The following is a 22,006-nucleotide window of genomic DNA, read 5'->3' as shown; positions in this document are numbered from 1 at the left end:
TCACTTAGCTCTGTCTGCAATAGATACAAATAGTCTCTGAGAGGCTCTAAAAGATTTAATTCTGTCCAAATAATATGCTAATGCTCTCCTAACATCCAAGGTATCCTCTCTAGTCTGATGGGGTAACTGCCAGATGAATAGCCTGACTGATATGGAAGTTGAAGATGACTTTGGGTAGGAACCCGGGTGTGGTTGGAGGGATACTTTATCCTTGAAGAAGATAGCATAAAAGCCAGGATTAACCATCAAAGCACCTAACTCACCAAGTCTAACTCACCAAGTCTTCAAGCATAGTTAACTGCGCCACTAGAAAAGATGGTTACTCACCTTTGTAACTGTTGTTCTTCGAGATATGTTGCTCATATCCATTCCAATTAGGTGTGTGCGCACCGTGTGCATGATCGTCCGAGAATTTTTAGCCTAGCAACACCCGGTGGGTCGGCTGTGGAGCCCCCTGGAGTGGCGCCTTCATTGCGCTGGATATATACCCCAGCCGACCCAGCACCCCCTCAGTTCCTTCTTGCCAGCTACTCCAACAGAGGGGAAGGAGGGCGGGTTTGGAATGGATACGAGGAACACATCTCGAAGAAGAACAGTTACAAAGGTGAGTAACCATCTTTTTTCTTCGACTGCTTGCTCATATTGATTCCAATTAAGTGACTTCCAAGCCTTACCTAGGCAGTGGGGTCGGAGTGAGATACTGCGGAGTGCAGAACCACTGAACCAAATGCAGCATCGCCCCTGGACTGCTGAATTATCACGTAGTGAGCGACAAAGGTATGTACCGATGACCAAGTGGCAGCTCTACAGATCTTCTGTATTGGAACCTGGGCCAGGAAAGTAGCCGATGAGGCTTGAGCCCTTGTGGAGTGGGCGGTGGGATGCGTGGTTGGGACACTGGCCAAGTCATAGCAAGCACGGATACAGGCCGTGATCCAGGAAGAGATGTGCTGTGAGGAGACCGAGAGGCCTTTCATCCGATTGGCCATGGCAACAAAGAGCTGGGTCGTTTTTCTAAACGGCTTTGTGCGCTCAATATAGAAGGAGAGAGCTGTATGAACATCGAGGGAGTGCAGCTGTTGCTCCCATCGAGTAGTGTGTGGTTTCGGGTAGAAAATCGGAAGGAAGAGGTCCTGATTGACATGAAAGGCTGACACTACCTTAGGAAGGAAGGCAGGGTAAGGTCGCAGCTGTACCTTGTCTTTATGGAACACCATACACTGTGGTTCTGACATGAGGGTTCTGAGCTCGGATACGTCTCGCAGAGGTGATAGCCACAAGGACAGCTGTCTTCCAGGAGAGGTACAGGAGCGAGCAGGTGGCCATCGGCTCGAACGAGGCCCCCATAAGCCTGGAGAGGACCAAGTTAAGGTCCCATGCAGGAACCAGTTGTCGCACCTGCGGGTATAGACGGTCCAGTCCCTTAAGGAATCTGCCGACCTTAGGGTTGGAGAAGACCGAGCAACCATGTTCCCCTGGGTGGAAAGCGGAAATGGCTGCCAGGTGCACTCTGATAGATGATACAGCCAAACCTTGTTGTTTTAAGGACAGGAAGTAATCCAGGATGAAAGGCACCGATGTCTGCACGGTGGGCGTGCCGTTCTGAGCGCACCAGCAGGAAAACCGTTTCCATTTGGCCAAATATGTGGCTCAGGTGGAGGGTTTCCTGCTGCCTAGCAGTACCTGCTGCACCGATTTGAGCAGAGCAGCTCTGACCGAGTTAGCCATGCAGCATCCACGCCATGAGGTGGCGTGATTGCAGGTCAGGGTGACAGAGGCATCCGTGGTCTTGTGAGATCAGGTTCAGCCACAGCGGGAGCGTGATTGGAGCGTCTACCGATAACTCCAGGAGCGTGGTATACCAATGCTGCCTGGGCCACGCCGGGGCAACCAGAATCAGATGTGCTCTGTCCCTGCGTAACTTGAGCAGGACCTTGTGGACTAGCAGGAATGGAGGGAAGGCGTAGAACAGCTGGTCTTTCCACAGAAGTAGGAAGGCGTCTGGGAGGGAACCCAGGGAATGTCCCTGGAGAGAACAGAACACTTGGCACTTCCGATTGTTGCGTGAGGCGAACAGGTCGACCTGGGGAAACCCCCACCTCAGGAAGATGGAGTGGATGACATCTGGGTGAATCGACCACTCGTGAGACTAGAAGGACCTGCTGAGGCAATCCGCCAGTGTGTTCTGAACCCCTGGGAGAAACAACGCCACCATATGGATCAAGTGAGCTATGTAGAACTCCCACAGGCGAATGGTTCCTGACAGAGGGGGGATGACTGTGCTCCCCCTTGCTTGTTGATGTAGAACATGGCCGTGGTGTTGTCTGTGAGGACTGCCACAGAACGGCCATGTAGGTACCCGTGAAACGCTTTACACGCCAGGTGCACTGCCATCAGCTCTTGCACACTGATGTGAAGAGATAGCTCGGATGCGGTCCATAGACCCTGCATTCGGAAGGCACCCCATCCCAGAGATGATGCATCTGTGACTAGGTTAAAATCGCTTCTGGGACAGTGACCACCATGCTCAGGCTGTCTCAACCTGGCCGATATACTGCTGACAGCCAGGCCTGAAGCGGGCAAAGCCGAAGTTTGGCATGCCTGGTTACGTACGTGCACGAAGCCATGTGCCCCAGAAGGCTCAGGCATGTCTTTACAGTTGAAGTCAGGCAGTTTTGAAGGCTGCGGACGATGTTCACCAGCGACTGAAAGCAGGCGTCCGGTAGGAGAGCTCAGACGAGTCTGGAGTCTAAGACTGTCCCGATAAACTCTATTCTCTGGGTTAGTTCCAGAGTCGACTTTTCGGTGTTGAGCAGGAGGCCCAGCTGGCGGAACATGTCTATGGTGAGTCAAACGTGGGATTGTACTTGGTCCCTGGTGCAGCCCCGAATAAGCCAGTCGTCGAGATGTGTAAACGCTTGGATCCGTTGTCGATGAAGGGAGGCTGCCACAATGGCCATACACTTGGTGAACACCCTGGAAGCTGTGGTAAATTGGTAGTGTTCGTGATTGACCACAAAGCGAAGGAAACGTCTGTGCGCTGGATGAATCGCTACGTGGAAGTACGCGTCCCTCATGATGAGGGTGGCGTACCAGTCTCCAGGATCCAGGGAAGGAATAATGGTCCCCAGTGAAACCATGCGGAACTTCAACTTTACCATGTATTTGTTGAGTCCGCGCAGATCTAGGATGGGTCGAAGCCCACCCTTGGCCTTGGGGATTAGGAAGTAACAAGTAAAAAATCCTACCCCTTAGCTCCCTTAGAACCTCCTCGATTGCTCCCACGGTCAGGAGCGTTTGGACCACCTATGTAAGGAGTTGCTCGTGAGAAGGGTTCCTGGAGAGGGACGGGGAGGGAGGATGGAAGGGAGGGGAGAAAGAAAACTGAAGAGAATATCCCTTTTCCACTGTGCAAAGAACTCAACGGTCTGAAGTTATACGGGACCACGCATGGTGGAAATGGGAGAGAGAATTTCAAAATGGAGGGGAAGGATCCTGGATGGTGACTGGCAAGCCGTCCTCTGGCACACCTTCAAAAGTTTTGCTTAGGCCCCAACGGTGGTTTGGGAGGGCCCTGATTCTGACCGGGTTGCTGGCCAGTAGATCTCATCCTACCACCTCGCCCGCACCTTCTATAAAAGTCCTGCCTCAGGGGTAGGACTGTTGAGGCTGCGGCTTAAGGGCCTGCGCTGGGTAACTGGGGTGTGCGTTCCCAGGGAGCGCATGATAGCCCTGGAATCTTTCAGGCTCTGTAGTGTAGAGTCCGTTTTGTTCGAAAACAGGCCGGAGCCTGTTGACCATGCCACTCCCTTTCGTTCACCAAGGCCACCACTAGTGAACACGGCTGAGGGTGAGTATAAAGGTACTCGTACTCCTTGGAGGGGACAAAGTATTTCCTCTCCACTCCTCTGTCCATCGGTGGGATGGAGGCAGGGGTTTGCCAAATTGTCTTGGCATTGGTCTGGATGGTGTGGATAATGGGCAAAGCTACTCAGGACGGGGCCTCTGCTGAAAGGACGTCCACCACTGGGTCCTCCAACTCCACTACCTCCTCAGCGTGGAGGTTCATATTACGTGCCACCCTACATAGAAGGTCTTGGTAGGCATGAAGGTCTATCGGGGGAGGACCCGAAATTGTTGTCCCTGCCACTGCCTCATCTGGAGAGGACGAGGAGGATGCCACGGGGCCAGGGGATCCTGTGGCAGAACCTGCTGTGAAGGGTCCTGTTGCCCAGGATCCGCTACACTGGGGTCTGGGGCCTGCTCTGGGGTAGGTGCAGTTGCTTCTATACCCCCTGGAGGACGACGACTTATGGTGGCCTCTGGTACCTGGGGTTCTGAGTGGGCTGAGAGGGAGGCCCCTGACGGAACCCACTGGACTTGGTGGTACGCCCACAGGGTCCAGAAGGACCATTGTGAAGGCTCCTGATTAGGATCTTGGCCCTCCTCCTGCCAGTGACCCACATCACCCTCGCCGTGGCTTGGAGTGGGGTAGGCTGAGCACGAGCAGCCCTTGGACTGTGACGACTGTAGGGCAGAGCGTGAGAGCCAAGGCAGTGCGGAGCGTGCCTGCATCGACTCTCTGGGGGACAGTGCAGATTGGTACCAGGTCACTGGAGAGCGGTGCCGGTGAGGCGCTGGGGAGTAGTACCTGGATTGAGATCGGTGCTGATGACCGGGCCGGTACCGGGATCCAGATCTTGACTGCAACAATGACCGCCTGTGGGAGCGGCGTCTGGATCGGCTCTGGGAAGGAGATCGGCGCTCTGATCGGTGCCAGGAGCAACGTCAGGAGCCTGAACGGTACCGTGGTCCAGAACTGTGCCCAGAGCCAGATCGGTGCTGTGAGTACGACCAATGGCACGACTGCGAACGGCGCTGGGACTGCGAGCGGCGCCAGGATCGGGACTGGGACCGGGATTGTGTTTGCATGCGCAAGATGGCGGACATATTAGGGTTGGCTTGCCCCTAGACGGTACCGAACGAGTTGGAGGCTGTGCCGCAGTCTGTGATGATGCCGGCTCTGTAAGGGCAATGAGGGCTCGCGCCGCTGCAAATGTCTCCGTCGTTGACGGAAGCCGGGGCTCAACCCTGGTCCGGGTCGGGGAGCCTGTGCACACCGGACTCAACAGCTCTGCTCTCAATGCTGGAGTCAACGGCGCCAGTATCGGCGCTTGTACCCTCAGTTGCTCTGGTGCTGGACGCGACTCCGAGGCTGGTATAGGAGGTGCCGGCGACTGTTGAGGTGGGACAGTCGTCTCCGGCTTGCGCGGTCTCTTCTGGCCCGGAGATAGAGAACAACGCCGGGTCACTTGTACTGGCTATGGTGCCGGAGAGGTCCGGTGCTGCGGGCCTCTATCAGAGTCCAACCACAGTGCAGTACCTGATGCAGCCGCCAGGGCGCTGCGCACTGAAGCGCCCGGTGCCGGGACTTGGCGAGTCGATGGAGGGCCGGGCTAAGGGCCGCCTCCAAAAGGAGCTGCTTGAGTCTAAAGTCCCATTCCTTTTTGGTCCAAGGTCTGAACGCCTTACAGATCCTACACTTGTCAGCCTGGTGAGACTCCCCGAGGCACTTCAAACAGGAGTCGTGGGGGTCTCCCGTTGGCATAGGCTTTGAGCAGGCTGAGCAAGGTTTGAAACCCAGAGCCTTGGGCATGAGCCCAAGCGGCAGGCAGGGAGGAGGGGAAGGATCCCTTCCAACTCACTAAATTAAGTCTAAACTTATCACTCTCTCTATAATAACTACTGCAACTATACAACTATAACAACTATCTAACAATAGGAAGCAAAAAGCTAGGGAGAGTGGAGGACAGCTATGCCGCGCTCCACAGTTCCAATGACCGTCACGTGCGGTAAGAAGGAACTGAGGGGGCGCTGGGTCGGCTGGGGTATATATCCAGTGCCATGAAGGCGCCACTCTGGGGGCTCCACAGTCGACCCACTGCTAGGGCAAAAATTATCAGACGATCGTGAACGTGGCACGCGCACACCTAATTGGAATCGATATGAGCAAACACTCGAAGAAGAAAGGCAGTTTTCATGGAAAAGTTTAAAACCATACAAGTATTATTATTAAGGATACAAGAGCAAACTATCCCAATGCATAGGAAAGATAAGAATTGCAGTAAGAAAGCACCCTAGCTTAACCAGTAGATCTTCAATAACCAGAAATTCAAAAAGCAGAAACTAGATCAAATCATAAAGGATGAATATATATTAAAAAACACCACAAGCATGTAGGGACAACATTAGAAAGGCGTAGGGACAAAATGCGATTAAACTAGCTAGTGACATAAAGGTTAACCAGAAACCACAAATACATTAGAAGCAAGAGAAAGATTGACAGAGTAGGCCCATTACTCAATGAGGACGAAAAGACAACAGAAAACACAACAGTGGCAGAAGTGTTAAATACCGTTTTTGTTTCAGTTTTCACCAAGAGGTTAACAGAGATCAGACCACTAACATAGTGAACATCAGTGCAAATGAGGTAGAATCTGAGGCTACAGGAGGGAAAGAACAAGTTAAAAATTACTTAGACAAGTTAGATATCTTCAAGTCAGCAGAGCCTGACCAAGTACATCTAGAATACTTAAGGAACAGCTGATGAGTCTCTGAGCCATTAGTGATTATCTTTCGGAACTCATGGAGGATGGGAGAGATCCCAGAGGGCAAGAAAAGGGTAAATATAGTAACTATTTATAAAAAGGGGAATATGGTCTATAATTCCCTGGCTTGTCCAATCATCTTAACTTGGTACTTGGAAAAATAATGGAGCAAATAATCAAACAATCAATTTGTAAGTATCTAGAAGACAATAAGGTGATAAATAACAGTCAATATGGATTTGTCAAGAATAAATCATGTCAAACCAACCTAATATCCTTCTTTGCGGATGGGAGGGAAGAATTAAATGTGATGTATCTCAAATTTAGAAAGGCTTTTGATACGGTCTTGCATGTCATTCTCATAAGCAAACTGGGAAAAAGGTACCCTAGATGAACCTACTATATACAGTGGGTGCACAACTGGTAATTATCAGTGGTTTACAGAGTCAAACTGGAAGGGCATATCAACTGGGGTCCTGCAGAGCTCTGTCTTGGGCTCAATGCTATTCAGTATCTTCACAAATAATTAAGATAATGGCATAGAGTACACTTGTAAAGTTTGCAGACAATACCAAGCTGGGAGGGGCTGCAGGCGCTTTGGAGGACAGGGTTAGAATTCAAAATGATAAGGCCTCAGCTGGAGTAGTGTGTCCAGTTCTGGGCACCACATTTTGGGAATGATGTGGACAGCAACAAAAAATGATAAAATGATCTAGAAAACTTGACCTTTGAGAAAAAATTGGGTTTGTTTAGTCTGGAGAAGAGAAGACTGAGGGGGCGGGAAACATGATAACAGTCTTCAAGTACATAAAAGGTTGTTTTAAAGAGGAGGGTGATAAATTGTTTTCCTTATCCATTGAGGACAGGACAAGGACAAAAAGTAATGGGCTTAAATTGCAGCAAGGGAGATTTAGGTTAGACATTAGGAACTGTATGGGTAGTGAAGCACTGGAAGGAATTACCAAGGGAGGTTGTGGAATCTGCGTCATTCAAGATTTTTAAGAACAGGTTAGACAAACACCTGTCAGAGACAGCCTAGATACTATTTAGTCTTGCTCCAGTGCAGGGAACTGGACTAGATGACCTACTAAGGTCCCTTCCAGTCCTATATTTCTTTAATTCTAAGTAGCTAGTGGTTCAAAGGGAGGTTTCATCAGAGAATTAAGAACTAAATTCAAATCCCAAGCTGTGGTGGGTTCTCTGCCATTTGGGAAGAGATTTGATAAACTTTGATGAATCTGGAAGTTGCAGGAAGAGCAAATGCCAAGAAACCTTCCACAAGAGAATGAAATCCTGTAATGGCCACCATGTGGACTTTAAATGGAGCTCAAAGACAGACCTCCTTTCTTCAGAGTGAAAAAGTATTCTAGAGCCTCCAAAATGGGAGAGCCAACGGGAGACAGAGGAAAGTAAGTACACAGTCTTTCTGAAGGTAAGTTTTCTTGTGGATTCCTTTCTGCTGTTGATTAGGACTTCTTTAACATTTCTGGAACAGGAGAGTTCTAACTTTGAGAGCCACCTAGGTACCAAGCCGTGAACCACAGAGTGTTCAGGTGGAGGTGACAAGTGTTCCCCAAGTCCTGAGTGAGAAGACTGAGCATCAGAGGGAAACTGATGGCCAGCCAGGAGGAAAGGTGAAGCAGATGAGCTCCCCATCCAAGGAGGGATGCAGCCAAAACTACTGTGACAGTGGGAGGAAGATGGTTGAAAGGAACTCTGAGCAAACCTTGTCCGGGCTCTTCAGTCAGTCGAGGGATACTATTACACAGCTGGGAATAGAGAGCTACTTGTTCAGACTGTGTATAAACTGTCCTGGGCAGGCTTGGAAGCCGTGCAGATAAGCTCATTTGGAAGGAGCATGAGGAGCTGCAGGCATGATCTTGCAGTGACCTGTGGTCTCAACTGGACTTGTCAATTAAGTGTGTCAAACTGAGAAATTTGTCCTCAGGTAGGTTTTGGATGTCGAGGCATCGAGAGTGGCCTCTTTGAACTCTATATCAATTGTTTTCACTTCAGTGTAGGAATTGGGAAGCCAAATGTTGAGATAGGGAAAGACTACTACTCCCCACTGGTGAAGCTGTGCAGTCAGTACCACTATAATTTTTTTTAAACACTCTGAGGGTAGCAGAGAGTCCGAAAGAGAGAACCTCCCTGACCTACGTGAAATGTTGGAATCTCTTATGAGAGAGGCATATCACAACATGCAAGTACGCATCTTGATGGTCAAGGGCTATGAAACAGTCTCCCAGATCCACGCCTGGAATAACAGCTGCGATTGTTACCATCTTGAATTTTTGTACCTTGACTAAGGTATTCAGCATCCTGAAATCTAGAATTGGCCTCTACCTGGCCTTCTTATTTGGGAAGCAGGAAGGACTTGGAATAAAATCCCATTCCTCTGTACTGAGTGGGAACTAGTGTCACAGCTCCTGTGCAAAGGAGGGAGAGACTCTCTTGTCTCAAGAGAGGCTTATGAGATGCGTCCTTGAAAAGGCACAGGGAAGGGGCTGGGAGGGAGGTGTGGAATGGAAAAGGATGGAGTAGACCGATGTTCTAACCGCCAGATCTCAACTCTCATAAGATGCAGACGTGGGAGAGACAATCCCACAAGGTGGGAGGATCGAAAGGGCGGAATGGTATATAGCATCAGCTCTGGCCAGCAGCAGGGCTGTTCATGGCTTTCAACTGCGGTGTCAAAACAAGTGCTTTGTAATTGATGGCTGCTGCATCAACCTAGGAGCAGCAGTTGAGAATTTCCCTGCTGAATTCTGTGTTTCTTTTTAGGTGGTTCCGACACCCTATGGTAGGTGGAGAACTGAGCTGGGAATGATCTCCAAGATGTCTGAGCCCAACTAAATCTCCTCTTGTTTGCAGGCATATGTATGCCCAGTGAATGAAAGGTCAGCCTAGAATCCTTCAGCAAATGAGGGGACTCATCTGTGAACTCACTGAATAATTTATATTCAAAGGGGAGGGCCTCTACAACGTTCTGTACTTCATGCAGAAATACTGAAGACTGCAGCCATGAGGTTCTATACATGACTACAGATATGGAGATGGAATGGGCTTGTTGTGTCAGCTGCATCAAGAGAAATTTGCAGAGTTGTGCCTACCAGAAATTGTCCCTCTATGATGCGGGCCTGAAATTGCTTCCTATGCTTTTTGTGGGAGATGTTAAATAAACATTTTGAATAGTTAATGTGGTTATACTTTGCAAAGAGAATAAGCACTTTTGGTCTTTATCATGCAGAGTGGCCTTGGAATGGTGTTGTCTTTTGTGTTCTTAGTTGTGGATGCAGTAAATGGAGTTAGGAGCAGGATGGAAATAGCTATTCTAGCCACAATGTAGTACTTTTTGTCTACCCTCTTAGCTGTCAATGGGACAGTGACGGGAGTCTGCCACATTCCCTGGGCCTGTTTTAATAGCACCTCATTTACAGCATGGGTGATCCTTTCTGAAGGTAATGTGTGAGGAATGTTCAGCAGCGTATGCGGAATCTCTTGGATGTCTTCTAACTGTATTTGAAGAGAGTGTCTGCCACTCTCCATCAAATTATGAAATTGTTTGATGGTACCCATGCTAGATGGAGGGGACATAACAGCTTCATCTGAGAGACTAATGAAATATTAGTCCAAGATGAAGCTTCTTCAGCAGCCCTTCTCTCTTTCTCCTCAAACATTCCCTCCTGTGGTAAAGACTGTTGTGAGGGAATGGAAGAAATCAGGGAGGGATGTACCTGGCATTTCTGGCAAGCTCTGGGTACTGTGGAGAACTGTTAACAGGCAGGCCAAGGTTCTCAATATGGCCAGTGGGGGCAGGGGCTCATAAGGGAACGGAGGAGGAATCCAGGTCTGGTCATACCAATGAGGGTCTGAGCAGACCAAGGCTGCACCAGCTCAGAAGTACTCCTTGATGGAGCAGGTTCAGGACAGATCAGGCTTGGCAGGTAATCATAACAGACCTGAACAGAAATTTGAGAGTCTGAAGAGCTCTCATCTGCATAATCTAGAGGAGAAGCCAGACAAAGGAGGAGTGCTGGTTTGCCTCTCTGCATGCAATACTGCAATAGGTGAGGTACCAGTAGCGGGAGCCTAACTGAGACTCACATTCATCAGAGATCAACAAATCCCTGCAAAACAAACTCCTGACATATCGGGTGCAGTTGTGCAGTAATTTGGTGAGCCATGGATGTAGTGGCCTGTGGTATCAAGGATGGTACAGGGGGCACTGGCGTCTCCTGGAAGAGGTATAAAGGCACAGTAGATGCTACTGGTGGTACCAAGTTCTTCAGTGCGGAATCGGTAGTGTGTCTGGCACATTGGTCATGCCTTGATGGTACTGACGGCTAGGTACCATGTGATTTAGATGAGCTCTCAGATTTTGATTTACAGCTCTCAGTACTAATCCCTCTTGAACCCTCTGTGGAAGCCTTTTACAGGTGTGGGGTCTCCAATATGGTGCAGCTCTTAGTATTATGCAGTTTCTGAGGAGATTTAGTACTCCTCTTCATGGAAGTCTTTTCTGCATCACTTGCAGGTCTACCAGAGGCTGATGGGGCACTATAGTTGCTCAGAAGCTGCTGTATGGGTCTCTGCATTTGTCTCTAGGCCTGGATCTGAAGCCGGACAATGGTATGCTCCATCATAAGGAGACAAACTTTAATCTCCTCCTCTCTCTTGGAGGAGCTCTTAAAACTAGTGCAGATTTTGCACTTTGGATGTCATGTGTGAATACCTGAGGCAGCAGCTACAGTGCAAGTGGCCATCACTAATTCGGAAGGATTTCCAGCAAGTGAGTCAACGTTTGAATCCTCAAGACTTGGCATGCCCCAAGAAACAAAGAGGCTTCTTTGTAAAAGGGAACCACCACCCTCATCTGGGGTGGGCAGAGGGTAAGGGAGACAAAAGGCTCAGCTAATTGGAAAAAGATCCCTCAAAAGAAATAGAACGCTAATTTACATAAAAGAATAAAATTATTTATAACAAAATAAAATAAAACTATAAAAGTAAATAAGAGGAAAGTATCTGCAAAACTCATCACTATCGAATGCTCCATCTCTGTCCAGGCTGGTTTGTCCATCACAGCCCTATATACCCTCGATACAGGGCACAAGGATAGCTAGGGCACATGGACAGATCAAACAAGAACTGCTGCTGAAAAATCTTCAATTGTAGGTGCATGGGGACCTTGAGTGGTACACCCATAGGGACACTATTCAAGGAAGAATTATTAGTTAAAATGGAGAAGACGGGGCTTATACAAGTATTGCAAGGCAAGTAAGGAACTGACTAAAAGGGAGATGACAATGGGCTGTGCTGAAAGAAAAATTTTGAGGTTCGAGGGAGATTGTTAATAGAGTTCATCAAGGATTGGTCTTGGGACCAATGTTATTTAATATTTTAATTGATGACCTTGATGCAAAACGTAAAAGTGATATAATGAAATCTGCTGATGATACAAAGTTGGGAGACACGGTCGATATAAGGAGGATAGGATTATTATGCAGGAAGAATTGGATGACCCTGAGGACTGGTATAACAGAAATTGGATGAAATTTAATAGTATGTAGTGCAAGGTCATGCATTTATGGACTAAAGAAAAATTTCTGCTATAAGCTGAGGGGAGGGAGGCTCATCAGTTGGAAATGACAGAGGAGGAGAAAAACCTGAATTAATTAATTGATCATTTGAGGATTAGGAGCCACCAATGCAATGTCGCTGTGAAAAAGGCAAATGTGATCCTACAATACATTGGGTGAAGTATTTCTAGTAGAGAAAGGGAAGTACTAATGCCATTATACAAGCACTGCTAAAACCTAATCTGACATATTGTGTATAATTCTAGTCATCCACATTTAAGAAATTATGAACTCAAACTGGAACAGGTGCTGAGAAGGGTTATTTGGAAAATCAGGGGAACGGAGAGCTATCTTCCAAGAGGAAAGTACAAGAATGTGGCGTGTTTGGCCTAACAAAATGAAAGCGGAGAGAGGAAAGGATCTGATTGCTCTCTATAAATACATCAGGGAGAAGAGCTATTTAAGCTAAAGTACAATGCTGGCACAAGAACAAATGGGTAAAAACTGGCCATGAATAAATTTAAGCTGGAAATTAGAAGAAGGGTTCTAACCATCAGAGGAATGAGGATCTGGAACAGCCTTCCAATAGGAGTAGTAGGGGCAAATACTCAAACTAGTTTTAAGATGGAGCTTGATAAATCTGTGAATGGGAAAATATGCCAGGGTTGCCTGCAATAGCAGGGGGCTAGACTCGATGACCCAGAAGGTCTCTTCCGGTACAATGTCCCATATTCCTAATTCGCCCTGCATCCAGGGAACCTCAAAGAGTCATCTTAGTGCCTCTGACGCAAAGTGGACCCAAAAACCCTAGCCTCAAAGGCATTGATAGTGAAATTTACTGCTCTACACCAGAGCCAGAAGGCTTTGAGAAAGACCTGTGCCTAATGTCTCCAAGAGGGTGGAGACCTGAAAACTGCCAAAACAGTTACAGTTCAAATAGGGAGCTCCGCTGTTGACCATGATCAGAAAGGAACTGTAAGGAAAGGTTCTCGAGCATTAGGGTAGCAGCAATTGCTCTGTGTACAAGACACACCTACTGATGGCTTAAAGAGCTAAAATCCTTAGAAAACAAAAAGAAAAGGAGTACTTGTGGCACCTTAGAGACTAACAAATTTACTTGAGCTTAAGCTTTCGCGATGAAGTGAGCTGTAGCTCACGAAAGCTTATGCTCAAATAAATTTGTTAGTCTCTAAGGTGCCACAAGTACTCTTCTTTTTGCGAATACAGACTAACATGGCTGCTACTCTGAAACCTGTCATTAGAAAACAAAGGAATTTCCACCTAACTCAAACTAGAAGTGCATGACCCAAGAGTAGAAATCCAATCAATGTGGTATCTGTAGGGAAATATGCTTTTGGACATGGAAAATAGATACAAAAAAAGAATATGGATAATGTTAGACTTTCAAAGATGATGATTTGTGGAACAAACAGTACAGCAGACCCTGCTGAGCCTGCATTTCCAAGTTGGGTCTCAACTGTCATACAATACTTATCAGGCTTTATTCACTTATTCTCAATATATTGTCTTTTTGACCTGCACAGTTTTGCCCACAGTTGTGACAGCAGTAAAGTACCAACTATCATCATATCCTCTGGAAAATCACATGTGGCAAACTCTACCGCCTTAAATCTTCTGCAGCCAGCTAGCTGGCTTTCAGTATAAAATGTTTTGTAGCTGACAGCCTGTTTGTAGAACATGAGCTAATCAAAATAGGAATTTGGCTGAATTAACTAGGTTACCAGAACCTAACATAAAAGTGCTTTGTAAACTCCCTAAATATACAATAAATGACAATCCAAAGGAAATGCACTGTCTTAAGGAACTGCTTTGAAATCTTTAGTGTCTATTTAATGGTGCCATTATTTGAAAGAGGAGCATCTGATAATTATATGAATCAACATCTGTGGCGGAATCAAGATCCTGTTCCAACAACCACTTATTCTTACATTCCTCAAGATTATTCTTATTAACATCACAGTTTTATAGGAGCCACAAACATATATACTTCATATCTGCAGAAGAATTAAGTAGGTGTTCATCAATAGAACTATCACTAGGAGATGCTTATAAGAGGAAACACTGATACAGAAAAGAGTTTCTCTGAATGCCTTTATTATAAAAGGATAAATATATATATTATACATATGAAAGAGAATCTCTTAATTACACAGATATATAGAACCCATTGATCTGCAAGAGAATAGACAGACCGACTGACAACCGGGTACCTTAAAATAGCTACCTTGTACGGACAATTAGGCCAAATAATAGAGGAAAGATGTTTATAAAAATCCCTAACGCCAGTGAATGAAAAAACTAAGAAAAACAAAAGCCGCATGAGGTGCTAAGTCTATAGGAATTCCCTACTAATTCCAGAATGATTGAAATGGAACAGAAATTATGAGTTCTAGATTTTTATCTCCATAGAACTCATACAAGTCAATGGCTCATTTTCCTACCTCTCAACAACATAAAAGTTGTCTCCATCATCTCCTTGGTCAATGACGTGTTCCTGAGGTTTCACTTTCCTCTCAAACATGGCGTCGAGAACCTGAGACAGCTGCTCCTGGAAGGTTAGAAAACCCGCAATAAGATTATTCATTGGAAAAAGACTGGTTCATTCAACTTTTGTTCTGGACAGTGAGTAGTAAGGCACATGGATTTTCATATCCTGAATAGGAAGATTTGGGTTATTTTAATATTTTGACATTAAACAGTTTTCAATTTTATTTTAATATTTAATATCTCAAGGGTTTGCTTGCACTGCATTTTCTGACAAAAATGTTGATTTGTGGTTTAAGCCTTAACAGCTTAATCCAGTGCTATGGGTTCAATGCCAAAGTGCACACTCTGGAGTAGATTTTCAGCAAGTGTAAACTGATATAGCTCCTTTGATAGAGACATGCGGATTTACATCCGCTGAAGATATGGTTCACTAAATCTATGTCTACATACAGCACCATATTTAACCATCACAGTCTCTATCACTGCCATTTAAGGGCCTTACATCAGTGCTGAACTTCTTTCCTATATATGTTATCCTTAAAACCACCGACAATTGACTTTCACTGTAATTTCAGTCCATTATCAGATACACTAACATTTAAACCTCAACAAATTTCCAAAATGCAACTCATGAACACCCCTAATCCAGTGTTTATGCTGCTTAATGCATTTTAAAATTTACTACACTAGTTTTACAATATGACTCATTACAGCAGTATCTGTAAGCACCACTATATTAGAAGTGCTATCTGACTTTTCATCAGAAAGCTCTTATTTTCTCATCTTAAACCCTCCTGGTATTTAAACTGAGAAGGCAGTTGCTGCCTGAAAGCTGTTTGTTTTAACCACATATTTAAAGTATGTGTGTCTAAATAACAGAAGTCAGAAAAATGTAAGCATTGTGGCTATAAATGCTTTTTTTAACCCCTAAAGCTCAAAGGTGCCTTATTTTGGGGGGTGGGCAGCAGAGACTTAAAAAAAATCTTCAAGCTTGTTGATAATATAAACAAGTACAATTAGTAGCACAGCTGATGCAACGTCCAACACATTACAGCATTTTAAGATTCTACAAACTCACTCACAAGATATTGTGAAACACAGCTGCATTAATGCAACTATCACATTTTTGCAGGATGCTCTCCCATGGCAGAACTTATATTTTGTTCCCCCATGGCTTTAGATGTGGGGACAGAATGCAAGTTAGTTTTCCACAGGCAAGAGTGTTCAGATCTGCAGCATATTAAGGACTTTTGCTAGTAACCTGGATTGGTTTTACTCCAAAATTTACTCTGATTCTTGCAAGAAGTGATCCAAAGGACACTGGCTTCTTAGTCTTTGATTATGAGTGTTCTGGCAGCTAATTTATGCCTTTTTAGAAGATATATTTAAGATATTTAGAAGATATATTTAAACAGAACAATTGATGTACTGGGCCTACATTTACTTTGGTTCAACTCAACTGAAATCACTGGAGTTAAACAAGAGATTAATTTAGCCAATTATGTGTACTCCAGTCACGCAAAGTTATATTTACCCAAAGAACAATTTTGACAGGTTAGTAAAACAGATGTCTAAGTGGGTCCCTTGAGAGGTATCTTCAACACTATTCTGTTAAAGGAAAAACTTCTACAACCTATGAAAGACACTATTGTGGTTGTTCTCCCTCAGGACACAAAAGACTATTTTATACGGGCCTATAGGAGCTGCATAGGAGCTGAATCACAACAGAGATTATAGTAAAAATACTAGCTAGCTGACTGCAGTCTACGCTCCCAGCTTTTATGTAAATCCAGATGAAAGTGGATTCATTAAGGACAGACAAATGTAAGACAATATTTGGAGAGTAATTGGAATCATCCATACTGCTAGATCAAAAAAGAAAAGATAATTTTTTTTTTTAATCACTAGATACAGAGAAAGCCTTTGATAGAACAGAGTGAAGCTTTCTGTTTCAAGTCCTATCCCGTATGGACTTTGGCCCCCAGTTCCTTAAATGGATAACTGTTCTTTGCACCAAACCAAAAGCAACTGTGCAAATTAATGGGTGAAATCTCCCCTATCAGAACTACAAAGAGGGACCAGGCAGAGATGTCCAGTGTCTTCTTTACTTTTTGCACTGCCCCTGGAGCTTTTTGCACAGAAGATAAGGAACAATGAATCCATCACAGGAATAAAACTTGCAAGAGTATATCAGAAAATATAATTACATACAAATTATCTAATATTTTGATCTAAATCAAATATTTACCTAAAATAAGTTGCTAAAGAAATCCAGGAATTTGGGAAGGTGTCTGGATTTAAAGAAAATTATGCAAAATTTGAAGTACTAGGTATAAATTTTCTAGACTCTGAAAAGTCAGTCCTCCAGAAACATTTGGGTACCAATGGGCAACAAATTATATAAGATACCTGGGAATTCAAATCTCAAACAACCTAAAAGAGCTCTATGATTTAAATGTAAAACTACTACTTCAGCAAATGAACAAAGATCTAAAAGGCTGAGGAAAGTAGGCAATGTCTTGGTTGAGAAGAATACCCACAATCAAAATGACAGGTTTCAGAGGAACAGCCGTGTTAGTCTGTATTCGCAAAAAGAAAAGGAGTACTTGTGGCACCTTAGAGACTAACTGATGAAGTGAGCTGTGGCTCACGAAAGCTCATGCTCAAATAAATTGGTTAGTCTCTAAGGTGCCACAAGTACTCCTTTTCTTTTCACAATCAAAATGAACACTCTGCCAAGCACTTCTTTATTGTTTCAAAATCCTTATGCAATTCTGTGTAGTTTTAGGAAAAAGAAGTGTAAAACCAATTGCACAATGGAACAGACAATGGCAGGGGATTAAACTACATGATCCTTGAGTTCCTTTCTAACCCTATGGTTCTATGATTCTACCCCAGATAAAACCCTACCAGGAATACAAAGGATGTTAGAATTATGTGGAATAAGAAGAGACCAAGAGTGAGTGCAGCTACTTTGCACAGACCCATTAAACAGGATAGATTAGCTGTTCCAAACATTCTATGGTGCCAGCCAGCTCAAAGCAGTAGTGAAGTGAGGGTGCTCTTACCCAGACAAACACTGGCCCTTTATGGAACAAGAAAATTGTGGCACTGAAAATATCACGAGGCTACAACAGATTAATAAAAAAATCATACCCTCCGCAAATTTACACACATCCTTTATCAAAGGCTACTCTTTGAGTCTGGGATAGAACTAGAGAAAAGATCAATTATTTTCTGTTGCCAATGGCACCCGCTGCTAATAAGCCAGATCTTAACCCAAATTGCGAACTACAGAGCTTCAAAAGATTGGGAGAGTGATGGAATACACATGGTTGGCCAGTTATTCAATAAAGAAACTTTTTGAATTTATTTAAAGAGCAAAACTATCTTTAACTGGGTCCACTCTATCCTGGTACCAGTAGTTTCAAGTCAGATTATTGATTTTCCAGAAAATCCCTTTTATACAGAAAACAAACTTTAATAAAGTGATGGTGTCTACTCAATTAGGACACAAACAAAAAAAATAACTAATTTAGATCAATCTTTGCGGACAGCCTTCCTAACAAAAAAGTCTCTATGTATAACATGCTGGGACATGGATGCTGATAGACAAATTACCCCAAGGGGGTCTGATCTGGAAAAGAAGACCAGTGATCTTAATTTTGTAGCACAATACAAAAAAATTTCTTCAAGATACTTTTTCAATGGCACCTCACACCAGTCAGGTTAAAAAATAAGAGAGAGACTCAATGGGGATAAATGTTGGAAAACTTGCGGTGAAAGAGGAGATTTTATACTTATATGGTGGACATGTCCAGTCATTAGAGTGTACTGGCATGTTATCTGTAACCCAATATCACAAACTGTTGGAAATTTATTACCAAATGATCCCTTGGTAATCCTCCTATGGCTTCCAAGAGGAAATGAAGACTTAATCCCTTATCTGCTAGTAGCTGGTTTGCTATTAGTAGCCTCTCCTAGAAGAAGCAAAAATAGTCCAATCACAGAAAAAGAATGGTTCAAAAAATATGGGAGGTTGTGGTTACAGAAAAATTAACACACCAGTTACATAGCCAGCAAAATAGACAGAGGACAGATAGCTACTTAGATATTTGTTTACATTTTATTCAATACTCAGACAAAGTATATCCATCACCCCCAACCCAATACCTGTTCAGTAATATTAACATTTGATAGACATGCCTGATCTGTTAAACGCATACACTGAGATTTCACTCAGCTTAATAAAATCAGTAGAAACAATATATTATAGGTGTTGTAATGATACCATATTACAGAGTGAGTAACACCCTGTTAAACAGAATACTATCTTCTGTAAAACGTCTCTTTAAACAAAAGGTAACTGTTGTAATGATAGTTTTGTTTGATATTTACATGGCAAGAATTTGTACAGTTGTTAAAACTTCCTAAATAAATAGTGAAAAAAATATAGTTTTACACTCCCTCAGTCATCACAACAAAGGGCAGAAGAGCAGATTTTTGCCTGTTTTGCAAGAATGGCTTACTTATATTAGACCATTCATTATGTTGAGACCACAACATAACTGGATACGAGCAGATGCAGCACACACTTTGTAGTCTGGTGTATATTCTGTAATTGTTCTTCCCATGCTGTTCATAGTTTTCAGTTACTCAAGTGGATTGGGGAAAAAACTTGAGAAAAAGATGGCAAACGCTATACACCATTCATCTTGCTATTGGAAAGAAGCTTGACTCCTTTTGTAAGATGCCCCCAGAGGTAATGACATACTGTACCGTCAGCCTACACATCATGATCATTTTCTTTAGCGCACACATTGTTCTAGAGTTGGAGCCCTAACAACTGCCATAATTAAGGTTGCTCAGTTAAGAACATAAGAATGACTATACTGGGTCAGACCAATGATCCATGTAGCCCAGTATCCTGTCTTCCAACAGTGGCCAATGCCAGATGCTTCAGAAGGAATGAACCAATCAGGAAATCACTGAGTGATCCATCCTGTTGTCCACTCCCAGCTTCTGGCAAACAGAGCCTACCACCACTCAGGGCATGTGATTGCAACCCTATCTTGGCTAATAACCATTGATGGACCTGTCCTCCAGGAACTTACCCAGTACTTTTTTGAACCGTTATAGTTTTACCCTTCACAACATCCCCTGGCAACGAGTTCCACAGGTTGACTGTGCATTGTGTGAAGAAGTACTTCCATCTGTTTTAAACTTGCTGCCTATTAATTTAATTGAGTGACCCCTAGTTCTTATGTTATGTGAAGGAGTAAATAAGATTTCCTTATTCACTTTCTCCATACCAGTCAACATTTTATAGACCTCTGTCTTAACCCTCTTAGTCATCTCTTTTCCAAGCTGAAAAGTCCCAGTCTTTTTAATCTTTCCTCACACAGAAGTTGTTCCATACCCCTCATAATTTCTGTTGCCCTTCTGTGTACCTTTTCCAATTCTAATATATTTTTTGAGATGGGATGACCAGAACTACATGCAGTATTCAAGGTATGGGCGACCATGGTTTTATATAGAGGCATTATGATATTTTCTGTCTTATTATCTACCCCTTTCCTCATGGTTCCTAAGTCTGTTAGACTTTTTTTTGACTGCCAGTGCACATCTAGTGGATGTTTTAAGATACTATCCACAATGGCACCAAAATCTCTTTTTAGAACCCATCATTTTGTATGTATAGTTGGGATTATGTTTTCCCATGTGCATTACTTTGCATTTATCAACATTAAATTTCATCTGCCATTTTGCTGCCCAGTCAACCAGTTTTGTGATATCCCTTTGTAATTTTTCAGTTTGCTTTGGACTTAAGTAACCTGTATTTTCTGCAAGTTTTGCCACCTCACTGTTTATCCTTTTTCCAGATAATTTATGAATCTACTGAACAGCACTAGTCCCAGTACAGGCCCTTGGGGGATACCACTACTTACTTCTCTCCATTCTGAAAACTATTTTTTACTACCCTTTGTTTTCTGTCTTTTAACCAGTTACTGATCCATGAGAGGACCTTCCCTCTTACCCCATAACAACTTACTTTGTTTAAGACCCTTTAGTGAGGGCCCTTGTCGAAGGCTTTTTGAAACTAAGTATACTATATCCACTAGATCACCTTTGTCCACATGTTTGCTGACCTCCTCAAAGAACTCTAATAGATTGGTGAAGCAGGATTCCCCTTTACAAAAAACATGTTGACTCTTCCCCAACAAATTCTGTTCATCTGTGTGTCTGATCAATCTATTTTTCTCAGATTCAACTTCCAAGTTCTGAACCATTTTTTAGCAAAAAGAAAATCAAGTACACTGGTACGAAGCAGCACTTATTGGCAGAAGAGCAGCAGCATTAGCAAAATGAGTTTGTCGTTAGTGAAAATAGACAGGGATGCAATTTTCTTGGGGGGAGTGTCTAAAAAATCATGGTAATCAGAATATTGAAATACTTAATTGAATTAGAACAGAATGATTGGTGTTTGATCTTTACGTACATGCTCAAAAACAGACTGCAAACAATTCAGATTTCAGAAACCGGCATTGTGAAAGCGATGGGCAGGAGTGTTAGAGAGTCAATGACAAAAACAGTGTGAGCATCATCAGCTGGGTGTGTAACTGGAGAATTCTGTCAAAATACTGGTATATTAGTATGTAAGTATCAATGGAGTGAATTTTAGTGAGTGAAGGGAATTATCACTTGAATGATCTGACATAGTTGGCAAGGTCATCACAAGGTGACGTAGTAGTAGTGAGCAAAGCCACAAGAAGCCATGATCTGCACTGGCACAGCTTACCACCGCTTCAAAGCGGAATGAGCTGCACCAGTGCAAGTCACAGCTTATAGTGGTTTTGCCTGTCTGCACCAGGGATTTGCACTCATGCAGCTACAAGAGAGCTGACCATTAACGCTGAATCCCCAGAGCACAAGAGGCCTCAGAACAAGCCAGTTCCCACTGATATGAAGAAAGTTATACCAGTGCAACTTGTGTATATAGACAAGAGCTGAGGAAGATCAGACCACAGATCTACAATGCCTAACTATTCAGTTATAAAATTCTTGTTAAGACATCAATATCACATGTCAGTTGCTTCTACTTTGGATACTGCAACAGTGTTTCTGGGCAATCCAAAACCATGCTATGGAATGATACCTCAGATCCTTATTTTCTGCATCAGATGGTGGCTCACTTCATATTTCAGTGTACTGTTTCCTTCTCAAGTGTCAGAACCTAAAAGCTACAAGAATTAAGAAACTTCCCTACAGCTTCTTTTAACAGCTCTTTGTGGTTCTCAAGTTAGCAGAAGC

General features: G+C 44.0%; 1 protein-coding gene and 1 long non-coding RNA gene across 2 annotated transcripts in view; one reads left to right on the top strand and one right to left on the bottom strand.

Moving 5' to 3' along the window:
• Positions 1 to 22,006, bottom strand: part of PRKAR2A (protein kinase cAMP-dependent type II regulatory subunit alpha) — a 163,157-nt gene that overhangs the window by 25,986 nt on the left and 115,165 nt on the right. The window contains exon 5 of the mRNA XM_048859373.2: positions 14,650 to 14,756. Coding sequence (XP_048715330.1) covers positions 14,650 to 14,756 — 107 coding nt within the window. The remainder of the gene's footprint in view (positions 1 to 14,649; positions 14,757 to 22,006) is intronic.
• The window catches only part of LOC142072665 (uncharacterized), a 63,690-nt gene that overhangs the window by 29,440 nt on the left and 12,244 nt on the right, over positions 1 to 22,006 (top strand). The gene's annotated exons all lie outside the window — the stretch shown is intronic.

The sequence above is a fragment of the Caretta caretta genome, chromosome 7, assembly GCF_965140235.1.
Source record: "Caretta caretta isolate rCarCar2 chromosome 7, rCarCar1.hap1, whole genome shotgun sequence".
Lineage (NCBI taxonomy): Eukaryota > Metazoa > Chordata > Testudines > Cheloniidae > Caretta > Caretta caretta.
This window is presented reverse-complemented; position numbering and strand designations above follow the sequence as displayed.